Source organism: Motacilla alba, chromosome 1A (assembly GCF_015832195.1).
Source record: "Motacilla alba alba isolate MOTALB_02 chromosome 1A, Motacilla_alba_V1.0_pri, whole genome shotgun sequence".
NCBI classification, from domain to species: domain Eukaryota; kingdom Metazoa; phylum Chordata; class Aves; order Passeriformes; family Motacillidae; genus Motacilla; species Motacilla alba.
In genome coordinates, this window is record NC_052031.1 from 29179576 (window position 1) to 29192569 (window position 12994).

Below are 12994 nucleotides of genomic sequence, written 5' to 3' on the forward strand. Positions count from 1 at the left end.
GGACGGACGGACGCAGGGAGCGAGGCACGGACAGACAGAGAGGCGGCAGCGCCGCGCGCCCCCGGAAGCCGCCGCCAGAGGGCGCCACGGCCTCCGCCGCCCCCTGCTCCCATCAAAGGGGCTCAGGGACGTTACCAAGTTCCCCAGGGCCGGGGGGAAAGACAACGAGACATCGAGCCCCCCTCCTCGCGGCCAGACATGGGTCGATCCGGGGGCGGGCCCCTTTCGGCCACCTATGGGAGGACGAGGAGGGAGAGCGCTTCCGCTGTGTCCTCACCGCGCCGGTGACGTCAGTGGCACCGGGGGCCTGGGCCCCGCCCCCTTAAAGGGGAAGCTGTAAAGGCGGAAGGGGAGCGGTGCCCGGTGCCGCCCGATGGGAAGCGGGGCCCACGGGCCGGGAGCGGCGGTGAGGCGTGAGGGGACTGCGGGCGGCACCCGCCCCGGCTGCGGCGTGCAGGGGCGCTCGAGCCGGGAATGGTGGGTGGGAGCTGCGCCGCTGAGGGCGGCCGCGCCGGGCCGGGGCGGCTGTGGGAGCCCGCGGGTCGGGGACGGCTGCGGCGCCTCGCAGGGCGGCGCTTGCCGGCGAAGCGCACGGGTAACCCTGTGTCCCAGCAGGAGCCGAGGATGGGCGAGCCCGTGACGGGTTCCACGCACGTCCGCTGCCTGAGCTACGGGCTCGTGCGGCGGCTGGCGGAGCTCATCGACCCGCAGGAAGGGTGGAAGAAGCTCGCGGTGGATATAACCAACCCGTCCGGTGAAAGCAGATACAGCCAAGTGCACATAAGGTCCGACATGGCAGTGCCGTAACGTAACTCGTGCATTACCCGTTCACCACCTTGTTAATCCCGTTTTCCATCCCATTTCTGTAACTCGCTGCACTTCGTGTGCTGCTGGGCACCTGAGCACTTCCTTAGGGAACGCAAGGTAATTACTCCTAATTGTACTGCAGCTCGGGTTTTAAGCAAGCCTCAGAAAATTGACCAAAGAAATTAGGATTAATTAGAACTACAGATGCAGGTATTTTTAGCAATGCAGCACGGGCTGCATAACTTTCTGTACCCTAAAGACTAGTAGGCATTGATGTTGTGGTGCCCAAGAGACAGCTGCGCTGTAACTCCTAATTCACTGCTTCCAAGAAAATGCCCAATAAACGTGGGGAGCCCGAGGCCTAAAACGAACAAGTTTACTTGAGGAATAATGCTTGCAGTATTTTATGAGCACCTCATTGCTTGAAGGGCTTGTTGAATCTTTGTTGAAGCTGTTTCAAGGACTATGAGATTCTTACATGCTGTATGTATAATTTTGGGTTTCCAGTCTTTTTCAGTAATGGTAGTATTAAGTCTTTGTTTTTCTTTCATTTATAATATTAAATCAGTCAGAATAGTGGATCTCATTTTCTTTGTAATGCCCATCTCAAAATATTCAAAGTGGAGTGTGAATGCTAAATGGATGCAAAACAATTATTTTGGCCATTTGATCTGGGTTTGACTAACTTTCTGTCTCTGGCTGACATTCTCTTCTGTGTTACTCCAAGATGCCAGTATGTTATGGATCCTAGACAAACAGCTGAAGCCATGTATGTGTGTATTTCCCATAGGTTTTCCGATATTTTGCATGCTTTTACCCTGATTTTAAATGTGTTTAGGTGTTTTTGGCTGTGTCTTCAGAAGATTTGTGGTTTTTGCAGTGCATTCAGATTTTTTTTTCAATGTGGATTTTTTTGTCATTTGCCTTTAATCTCTTTCCCTTTATGCTTCTTGAGGTAATTTTTTTTCTTTTTTCTTTTTTTTTTTTTATGCTGGTCTTAATATTTATCTTTTAAGGAGATTTGAGGCATTTGTACAAATGGGAAAGAGCCCCACCTGTGAATTGCTTTATGACTGGGGAACCACAAACTGTACAGTTGCTGATCTTGTGGATCTGCTGGTTAGGAATGAGTTCCTAGCCCCAGCAAGCCTTTTGCTTCCAGGTAACTGTTACTCATGTACATTTTCTACAGGGTTCTCAGTTTTCTAAGATGCTAAAGAGCTTCACACTAACTTGAAAATCAGAAAGGATTAGGTTAAAATAACCAAAAGTGAATATATTTTCCACTTTCTATTATTTTTAATAGCAGTTTAAGTAAGAGTTTCAAGTTTCAATAAGAGTGATGGAGTTTACACATGGTGGCACAATAGAATCTGGTGATACTTTTGTGTCTCCTAATTTTCAAAAATCCTGGCATTAACATTATTTAGTTTTTCTCTGGTTCCTAATGTAGTTTAACACTTTTTCTAAATTCCCTTTTCAGAAGCTGTAAGGATGCCACAGGAAGTTACCTTACCTCTTTCTTCACAGGAAACCTTGCCTATACATGAGAAACAACTACCTGTACAAGAAAAAAAAGTGGCATCTGTAAAGCCTGCTTTAGCTCAGAGTACTGAGAAGCAGCATTCAGATTCTTCCCACTCAAGTGAGGAAAACAGCAGCTCACAGTCCAGTAACACAGGTAGACATTCACTTTGGTAGAATTCAGTGCTATTTTTTTTTGCTGATCTGTCCTTCACCCCATGTGAAATAAATCATAGCAGTGCATGAGAATGATGACTTTATTCCTGTCATGGTGCATCTGTGGGAAAGAGCATCTTGCCAATAAATCACCTACTTTGAGGGAAATTTTAACTGTTAATTAAATTGCAATTTCTTTTTTGCCACACATAATCCTGTTGTGCTTTTCCAATACTTATTTTATAGACTGTTCAGCATGGAATGCTTTGAAACTAGATTGTTTATGTCAGAAATGACTAAGAATGATGGGGAAAAGATGACGAAGAAGGCATTTTAGGAAAGTGTGTGGTTGGTCTGCTCTTTCCTAAAGGTTCACTTTTGGGTTGCTGCCAGGAACATGATGTGACCTTAGTGTATTTTTTGTATATAAGGCAGTGTGGCTCTCTGTGATCTGCTACGTGTTTAATTTCTGCTACCTGTATTACAATGAATGAATCAAAAATACAATCAGTTGTGTGCTACAGTGCTAGTTGTGAAGAAAGTGATGCATAGGTAATTGTATATGTTTATCTGCCTCCCTTTTGTGTTTCTGGTATCTTCATCACAGAGCTGGAAGTAGGGCTCCGCTGTGCTGGATTTTGTGTGGTAGCAAGTTTTTGTTTTAAGAGAACTGGAACAGAAAACCTTAAGTGAAGTTAAGTTCCTTAAGTGAAAACATAGTTTTATGCTAAATGTCAATGTCTTTCAGATTTCCAGAATTTTTTGTTTCACGATTTGGAAAGCATTACAAATAATTTTGATGTGCGACCAGAATCAGCTGGAGGTAATAAACTGGGAGAAGGTGGCTTTGGCATTGTGTTCAAAGGCTACATCAATGGCAAAAACGTGGCTGTCAAGAAGCTCATTGCTGTGAGTTGTCCTCGTAATTTTTCATTTTGATGACTGTGTACTTTATAGAATAGACTAGTTTATCTTGTTTATTGTGAAAAGTGTTGAATGATACATTTCAAAAAGTGTTGTCACCATGTAACGCATTAGTTGGCTTAAGAAATTTAACCTTTAGTCCCATCAGTGTTGCAAGTCAGCACAGTCACAGGAGCTAGTTCTTGCCTTCTCTGTAACTCTCCTCTGAGGGGCTAAGCGAGTTGTTGGGAAGAGCAGAGTGCTTCCCCAGTTGTTTTCTCCTCACTCTCAAGAAGTGCCAGAAGAGAAGAGGTCCTAAGGTGGTTTCCATTTCAGATTAGGATGGCTGAGATTCACAAGCTAAATTGTCACAGACTTATAGTCTTCATAACCATTTTTTTGTGTGAATATTGAATTTTGTAATTAAGTGCTATTAGGGTGTAACTGCAATGAATGGAGTAAGTTGTTGATTGCTGACACTGGATCCATTCATCCAGTTATACAGTGTTCCAAGGAATTTAATGTCACTTTCCAATACTTTATTTTTGAACTGAGTAGAAGGTGTATTGTGAAAAGTTAACTAAGAAAGGCTTGTAATTCTTTTTTTTTTTCTAATGAGCAACTGTGCATTTATTATGAACCAGTGATGTTAATATCAAATACTTCTTTTTGTAGATGGTCGATGTTAGTGTTCAGGACTTGAAACAGCAGTTTGAGCAAGAAATAAACATAATGGCAAAGTGAGTACATCATTATACAATTTTTGTCTTTCTAACACAACGATTTGCTGAAAATGTTAACTAAAAATGTTTAAGTGAAAATGTTTCTTATACAGCACAATCACATTTTGTTTGTTTTAAAACATCACCACACATACCTGGCTTTGTGCAGTAGAGGTGAAACAACTCATTGGGAATCAAGTTCCCTCTGCCTTGTGTTTTCCTCAGATGCTGAGAGACTTTCAGAGCTCATGTGAATGGATTTTTTTTTTTTTTTTTTGCTATAGGTGTCAGCATGAAAATTTAGTAGAATTACTTGGTTTCTCAAGTGATGGTGCTCAGCCATGTCTGGTGTATGAATACATGCCCAACGGTTCATTGCTTGACAGACTTGCTTGTCTGGTAAGGGAAATCTTTTCTAGCTTCCAATTGCCTTACTTTGCCCAAGTACAGGAATCTGTGGAATGTCTTTCAAATGGAACTGTGATGTCCAAATGATGTTTTGCTACTTTCTTCTTGTTTTCTAGTAACAAGTATTCTTCCAATAAGATTTTACACAAACATTTTAGGTAGATTAAAGTCAACTCAGGCTGTCAGTGCAATGTCATGTACTGGTATTAGAAGCATCACAGAAACTTGCACTGACTGTGCCTGTGTGAGGCAGTGCAGAGGGTGCTGCAGTCTTGTTCCCAGTTCTTATGTTGAAATGTTCTCTGCTAAGTCGTGAGGTTCTGTGAAATCTGTGAAACTGTCCTTGTGATAGTGGTTATAATACTGTGCTCCTAATCTGCTTATTTCTTTCTGAAGTACATAAATAAATGTGAATTTCAATTTTAAACAATATTATTTTGTATAAATGCTTATGGTTTAATCAGATGGTGCATGTTCTAGCCTTGGCCTTGAATAAATAACAAGTTGCTTTGGTTTGGTGAGGCAGCTCTGTGTAGCAAGGATACACAGTCCAATAGTAAGCCAGACTTAAGGTAGTAGATTAGTGTCTGTGCTAATTTGTTGAAGGAGTTAAGAAAATCTGCTTAATACTAAGCAATTGCAGCTTCTGAGGGTGTAATCTGGGGAACATTTTACATTGGTGCTACTTCAACCACCCATGTCCTCAGACCTAGGATGTTGGGCTTGCTTTTTTTTCTGCACTGATCCTCTGGTTGTACTGGTTCAAGCATCTGTTAGTTGGAGAAAGATCTGGACTAGGGAACTGATCAGGCTAATAAAATAATACTTGGTGAAAAAAATATTTTATTTTCATCTGGAGACATTTCCTTTGTAGGGCTGCACGAATACTTTTGCTCCAGTGGTAAAGAAGTGGTGCTATGATGAGAATGAATAGCAATGCTTGGGGAAAGAACTAGTTCTGCTAGCACTGCTGTCTCAGTTTAGATTGATTTGTCTGCTTGCATACACTGCTACAGGTGCAATTATTTTGTTTCTTTAACTGAATCAGTGCAAAAGAGAGACTGAGTCTTACCTAAGGACAGTGCAAGTCTATCTGTAGAAATGAGCAGTGCTTAACAAGGATGTATATGAAAATGGTCATCAGTGTAACTCGCTGTTATCATCAAGGGAGCTTTAAAGATTGGGGATAATTGAAAGCTAAAGGAGAAATAAATGTCTCTTCCTTTAGAAGAGGACAAATTTGTGGCATAAATCAAGGAATCTAAATCCGAATCTATAAATTAGAAAGAATCTTTTCCTAATAAGATCAGAGAGATAGTAATGTATTTACTTGAATATCTGTTCTTGCTAAAAATTTAATTTTGTGACTTCACTGGATGTGTTTGATGCACGGACTCTTGCTTGTGTCATCTTTGTGTCTGAATGTTGAGCAGGCAAGGGAGGTGGTAGGATGAGGAGATCCTGTAACCCACTTCCCTTGGCCGCTGACAAGATTTTTGATGACTGGTTTTTAAATGTAGATGTCCTTACTTCTGAGTTTTAATTAGTAGCATGAATAAAGCTAAACTCTCAAGAAATCCAAAAATGCTGGAAGATTTACTTCTTGTTGTGAGTAAAAAACTGAGGATTGCTTTATTTGCTTCAGGTAGAAGGCTCTGGTATCAGTGCTAGTACAAAGTGGGAGTTGCAGTAGATACAGACAGGTCTTTGCAGAGCAGCTGGCCTCGGAGGGTCAGAATCAAACATTAACCAAGAACATTTTTTTGCAACTGGCAACTTAATCTAAGGCAAAATGCAGGAAAAAAATGTAATGTGACGAAGGCATGTATTTATGCCCAACTCAATTAAGAAATGTATGCCAGTAGTGTTTTTAATGATCTACTTGAAAACAACAAAACATAGCAAGAAGCCACTTTTGGGTTGTGGGGGTTTTGTATGTTTGTTTTGGTTTATGTGAGTGTATATATATTTTTCAGATTTTTACTTGCCTCTCTCTCTTCTTAATCAAGGATGAAACTCCACCAATTCCTTGGAATATGAGGTGCAAAATTGTTAAAGGTACAGCAAATGGCATCAACTTTTTGCATGAAAATAATCACATTCACAGAGATATTAAAAGGTAAAACCTGCAGACTATTGCTGACTGCATTTTCACATTTTCATTTTTCTTTTTTAATCTTTCCCCGTTAAAGTAATTTTAGAGAAAATCAACTGCAAAAAGCATTACTTCAGTCAAGGGCACAATCTTCTGCAAGTGACATCCATCTCCACAATCTTGTCTGTGCCACAAGGACATGACCAGTACAGACTTCTAAAGATAATTATGGGGCTAGAACCATAGAATTGCTTAGAGTGGAACAGACCTTTAAGATCATTAGGTCCAAAGCAGCGCTGCCATGTCCATTGCCAAACCATGTGCCCAGGTGCCTGCATCTACATGTCTTTTCAATATTTCCAGGGCTGGTGACTCCACCACTTTCCTGGGCAGCCTCTTTCACTGCTTTACTTGGTGAAGAAATTTTTGCTAACATCTAATTTAAACCTCCTGTGGCACAACTTGAGGCCATTTCCTCTTGTCCTATTGCTTGCTGCTTGGGAGACTGACCCCCACGTGGCTCCAGCCTCCTTTCAGACAGTTAATTGTAGGGAGTGATAAAGTCTTCCCTGAGGCTCCTTTTCTGCCAGCTCCCTTAGCTGCTGCACAGCTTTCCAGCCATGAGATTTTGTAATTGTAATTGTCTCATAATATGTAAATTGTAATTTGTATCTTAAATTGTAATTTGTATCTGTTACTTTCAAATAGTTGAGTGCTATGGGAACACACAAAGTTCTGTTCTTTAACAATTGCTTCTAATGAAGTTGCTGTTGAAGAACAATTAATTTTTTGAATAGGGAATTTTTCAGATAAAAGCACATCTTTTTTTTTTTTTCCTTTTCATAGAACACTTCTTCAGAGTGTCTCCTTTGATTTTCTCCTATTTTTTATAAATACAGTAAAATTACTTCAGACAGCTTCATGAAGTTCAGGGTTTTTCAATGATAAATGATTGGTCATTGTTAAACCAGAATTTTTTCCTATGGATATCAGAACTCAGAATAGGTGAGGAATTTGTTGTAGAGTTTGGTTGGCTTTTTCTGGTATTTTTGTTGTTGTTTGTTTCCCCTTTCCTGTAGAGTTTATTCTGTTGATTTTTTTAAAAAGAAGCCCAAATCTTTGAAGAAAAGCCCCAAATGCCTTACTCCTTCTGATGGTGAAGAAGGAGGAACTGACTGCGTGTTACAGATGAATGTTTCAGTAGCTTTCTGGCTTCTGCCAACTCTGCTAAATACAGGCAAATTCAGTTTTGTGACCTTTCAGCTTGGGGGGAACAAGCATTTGCTTCAGCTGCCTCATGTATGTGCTTGCTGCTTTGACAGTTTGTTTCTTCTTTCTTCCCTGCTTAAGCTTCTGGAGAAGTGTAATGACTGCAAAGGATGCACTTTTTTACCTTGCTGCCTCTGCCCTTCTAACTGCTGTGAGTTGATCATATTAGAGAATTTGGTTTGGGGTTCTTTTTATTTGAATAATATTTTACAACTTGTTGTGTGAGTAGTTCAATACATTTTATTGGTACGTTTAATAGTGCTGCCACTTCCAGATAACATTTAGATGAAGACTCATCTAAGAAGATTGCTTCAGTCTTCATTTTGCTGTGATGTGTAGAGGCCATTCATAAACACACAGGCATTAGAACAGCTTCTCTAGGCTAGAGGGGACCAGATTTAATGGGTAATCTCATAGTTGTTCATAGTTTTTCACATTGGTTAGGCCCAGGAAATAGTTCAGTTCTCTTTTGAAGCTTGAAAGTTGCAGTAAAACTTGCATTTGTTGTGCTTTTTGTGGTGTACCCAAAAAAGATGACCACTCTTTGGACTTGACTCAAGTTGATAAGAAGCTGAGACTTACAAAGTTGTGATCTTGTTCTCTTTTTTTTTTTTTTTTTTTTTTTTTTTTTTTTAAGAAGTTGAGCTTTAAACATGAGACCAGTTGGTGGATGATGCCTTGACAAGTGTCTGGCCTTTTGTAGTGGTCATATATCCAACATTATTTACAGCAGCTCTAACATCAAGTGATCCATTGTAGCTTACAGCTGTGTTAATTTTGTTCAGGTTTGGTGAACAAGAAGGGGAAGGTAGAAGTATAATTTTCCAGGAAGTTTTATATGTTATATCAGGCATTGTGGATTTCTTACAGTTCCATTAAAGGGATCAGAGAATGAGGATTTCATAAATATTAAATCAAGCTATTTTAAAATGGTTTTAAGTGGTACAGGTTTAAAACCCAGGAGATTTCTGCTGTAATTCATCCCACTGAGTATTTTATGAAAGCGTTAAGGACTTTGAGATAAGCCTCATTTGTCAGGGTTGCTTTTTTAAGTAAAGTAAAAGCTGGAGGTCAAGTGAAAACACAGCACAGAGAATATTCTAGCAGTAATTAAGTTTTCTGGTTTTCTTTCAAGACAAGAATATAGTATTATTATTCATTTGGCACATGAATTTGTCATGGTCGACATAGTATTAGATAATAGGTATGAAAAACCTGCTTTTTTAAGTTCTGAGCAGAGATTTAGATTGTAAGAATTAAACTGTGATCCAGTAGAAGTTGATCAGACCTAATTCTCTATTGTCTCTCTTAAAGCCAAACCATAAATGTAACATAATTGGTCTGTTAAAAGAAAGTTTTGTATTTCTAAGGTTTGGGGGTAGGGGGAGTGTCTATGTTTTTTCCTTGTGGTTTTTTTGTTTTGTTTTGTTTTTTTTCTTTTTTATGCATGCACACACAAGAAAAAACATAGATGGATCTTGCTGTCAGTTCTTCATTTATTTAGAGGAATGAATTTTGAAATGGAACAATTTCCAGCAAACTGAATTTACATAACTTGCTTTGTGAATAATGTATAAATATCTTAGCTTTTGAGATAGTCAAAATAGCTGTTTACATTTGGTTACTAAAGAATGATTAGTCTGTAATAAAACCTATTTACTGTACTGTTTGGAAAATTCTCCTTTCTTTTTTGTTTTTTCTCTTACCTCCCCTCTCCACCAGTGCAAATATCTTATTAACTGATACATATGTGCCCAAAATTTCTGACTTTGGCCTTGCAAGAGCATCTGTAACATTCACACAGACAATCATGACTGAAAGAATTGTTGGGACAGCAGCCTATATGGCACCTGAAGCTCTGCGAGGAGAGATAACACCTAAATCTGATATCTTCAGTTTTGGAGTAGTAAGTAGAATGTGGGAAGCAATATATGACTTCTGTTGTAAATGATAAAAGCACACAAAATCAACAGTATCTGAAATTAAATGATTGCTCTGGTGTATAATTTTTCTTTTTCCCAATAGATATTTTCTTAAGATAGTGTTTCTAAAGTTTGACTGTATTAAAATCATTTGAATATGTTGATTGGTTATGTGAAAGAGCAGAGTAAAATAATATTCCAAGTTCTAGCTAAATGTGGTTTGAAGTAGTGTGGAGCATTGTTTTTGCTTGCATGGTATTGCACAAAAGCATAACTCAGGCTGAAAAAGAGAATTTAAGAAAATGGTCCAAAATTACTGCGTTTTACTCTGTTCAACACCAAAAATGCAATGTCCATGTTGGATTTGCCTTAGAGCTGAGTACAAAAAAGATATGAGCTTAATATTTGGAAGAAAAATGAATCCATTCTGAATAGATCCAAGACCCTACTCACTATTGGCCACTTCCTTCACAGCATTTCGTTTCATGGGAAGGGAGGCCCAACACTATGTCTGAATAGTTTGGAAATCCTTCAGTCTTGCTGTGAAGGAACACCATGTAGGGTGAGAATAACTTCTGTTGAAATTTGTGAGCCACACTGCTAATAACAGTCAATGAAAATAAAGGTAGGAACAAAACCAATGAATTGTATAGGAAATCTTTGGACAAACACAGATCCTGAGAGTATTTGTTGACAGGCTGGATGGAGGTCATGCTCCTTTTTACAGATCATATCTATGCTAAGGTTTATTCTGCGCTTTATTTTCTCTTCTGATTTTTCTTCCTCCTAGGTCTTACTAGAAATAATAACAGGTCTTCCTCCAGTAGATGAAAACCGGGAGCCACAGTTGCTGGTATGTTCTTCATGCCTTCTCCTTCCTTCTGCTGCTCAAGGATCCCTTTATATGAAATCACAGTCAGTTAACAGGTTCTGAGACAATCAGTGTTGGTCAGCAATTTCCGACTGACCCATAGAGGAAGGCAGAAGATCTGCCTGTACTCATTGCCTCTTATTTATTCATTTATGCTTCCTCAAACAGTATGTGTGATTACAGATAGCCCACTTCAAGTGTGTTGGAACTGAGGACTTTTGGACTAAACCAGTCAGATTTAAAATTTGATTTTTGACTAGAAGTTTCCAGCAGATACTGCAGTCACTGAGACTGGAGACAGAAGATTAGTTTACTGACAGACATTCGTTTACAGGAAGAGGCTTTATAAAAGTGATTAAAAAAATTATACCAGCTTAAGCTTGCATATTTGTGGGTTATTAGGATACTTAGTTGATTGTGCCTCTTCTCTTACAAAAGAAATAGAAAACTGAGCCTTGAAGTGGGAGATAGTTAAATCTGTATGGTATGGCTTAAAGACATTTGCTTTATGATGTTGTGGTAATTAAAATTATATAGAATAAAAATAATTAATAAATTAATAAAAACTTATAGTTTATTTATATTCTCACATGCTGTTCAGATACTTACAATGTTATCTGCTTGTTGGTTCAAATTCTCTTGTAGTTAAGTATAAAAGATGAAATTGAGGATGAGGAAGCAACTATTGAGGATTATGTTGATGAAAAGATGAGTGACTGGGATGTACCTTCAGTTCATAAGATGTATTCAATTGCTGATCAGTGTCTGAATGACAAAAAAACCAGAAGGCCAGACATTAAGATGGTATGTAATCATTCAGGAAAAAGGCTTATTTTTGTGTGTCTGTGTGTCTGTCTGTGGGTGGGTGTGGGGGGGGGGGGTGTGTGTGTGTGTGTATTCCCTGCATATGGTTACACTATCAGTTAATTATATTTCTGTCTGTTCTCTTCCAGGTCCAACAGCAGCTCCAAGAGATAAAAACTTGATAATGTGTTTCTTTTGATACACCAGTGTTTCTGTAATGGAGACACCAGTACCAAACATTTAATCAGTATTTAGTGCAGCATTATCAGTGATTCTGCTTTCCAGAACTTTCTGGACACATGTAAGGTGAGCTGTTGGCCTGTCAGCAGCTCTTTCACATTTCCTTGGTCACTGGGCCCTTAACATGGGAAAACTCTTTCTTGTATTAACAAGTACATGTTAATACAAGACAGTAGTACATCATCTTCTCCTGCAGCTTTTTAAATGTATATCCATATTATAATCTATTTGATTCTTTTTATTTCCAAATATCTAGTATGTCTGCTGCAAAGGCATATGACTGTAACTGGGCAGAATATTTTTTCTGCAAATTGCTTTCTTGATCAGGTGTACTAGACCTTTGTCTACTGAAGACAAAACCATTTAATAGCTATAATGGTACTTCATGTTGTCTTTTTGAGAAATGACAATTATCTATTTCAACAAGCTTTTACTTAATAGTATAGCTTACAGAGTTCATATTAGAGTGAATGGTCTAGTACTGTTAGTGAATGTGATTATCATCAAAAAGTCTCGGTGTTAGTTCTAGTCAAATAAAGGCTGCAAGACATTTTCTAGGTTATTTTTTCATTTCAAGGATTCCCAAGCAAAATACTTATCTTGCTGTGCAGATGCATTTACACTTGCAAATGCTTTCTTACAGTGAGCTCTGTGATGACAAACCATTTAATTTTTATTCACAGGAAGACTCTTAGCTACTTTGACTATTTTAGGAGGATTGAGTATTTTTAGTACTTTAGGAGAAGATTCCATATGGATTATAAATACAGATGGTTGCTTTTCTTAAAGGGGTCAGAATAACGATGTGATGACCAATTCTGCATTTTACTTAGTCAAGTAATTAAGCTAGTTTTAATATATATATGTATGTATATTAACTAAATACAAAAATACACTTCTGAAAGTATAAATGGAAAGCTTTTTAAAATAGACACATTGACAGATCAAAGCAAACTAAAAATGGAATGAAAGTGACTAGTAAGATTCCAGATACTTTGGACTAAGAATGAACATATTACCATTGTTAATGAAAGATGTTATTTTCATATAAACTCAATTTGCACCTTGTGAACTTTCTTAATAGCTTAGGAATAAGAACATAGTCTGCCCAAAGTTAAATTTGAAATTCTGTGATTATGTGTGACTTCATTCAGGAATATGTATCTTGTTGCAGGAAACATGTGATTTCAATGTAATGATATAATTAGATTTCTGGCTATTTATTCAGTTTGTATTGTCTTTTCAAACTGCTAGCTTAATTTAGAAAAAAAGA

At 38.5% G+C, this 12994-nt stretch overlaps 1 protein-coding gene across 5 annotated transcripts; it reads left to right on the forward strand.

Moving 5' to 3' along the window:
• The first annotated feature begins 261 nt into the window (after nucleotides 1-261).
• IRAK4 (interleukin 1 receptor associated kinase 4) lies at nucleotides 262-11867 on the forward strand. Of its 5 annotated transcripts, none has more exons than XM_038154718.1 (12): nucleotides 262-406; nucleotides 616-924; nucleotides 1824-1969; nucleotides 2291-2488; nucleotides 3236-3396; nucleotides 4066-4130; nucleotides 4397-4511; nucleotides 6530-6639; nucleotides 9607-9790; nucleotides 10597-10659; nucleotides 11323-11481; nucleotides 11631-11867. In XM_038154718.1, exons 3-12 carry the CDS (start codon nucleotides 1846-1848, stop codon nucleotides 11661-11663), a joined length of 1212 nt encoding a protein of 403 aa, XP_038010646.1. In that variant the 5' UTR covers nucleotides 262-406; nucleotides 616-924; nucleotides 1824-1845; the 3' UTR covers nucleotides 11664-11867. The 5 variants fall into 5 exon arrangements, with proteins under 5 accessions (XP_038010646.1, XP_038010644.1, XP_038010642.1 ...); XM_038154716.1 differs by having other exon boundaries at nucleotides 616-785; XM_038154715.1 differs by having other exon boundaries at nucleotides 312-406; nucleotides 613-785.
• The last annotated feature ends 1127 nt before the right edge of the window (nucleotides 11868-12994 follow it).

Bases quoted from the DNA above. Each gene is read 5' to 3' on its own strand.
- IRAK4 (XM_038154714.1), top strand. From the start codon at position 475: ATGGTGGGTGGGAGCTGCGCCGCTGAGGGCGGCCGCGCCGGGCCGGGG. The intron at 10,660-11,322 runs GTATGTTCTTCA...ATTCTCTTGTAG, and splicing joins ACCGGGAGCCACAGTTGCTG to TTAAGTATAAAAGATGAAAT. The intron at 11,482-11,630 runs GTATGTAATCAT...GTTCTCTTCCAG, and splicing joins GAAGGCCAGACATTAAGATG to GTCCAACAGCAGCTCCAAGA.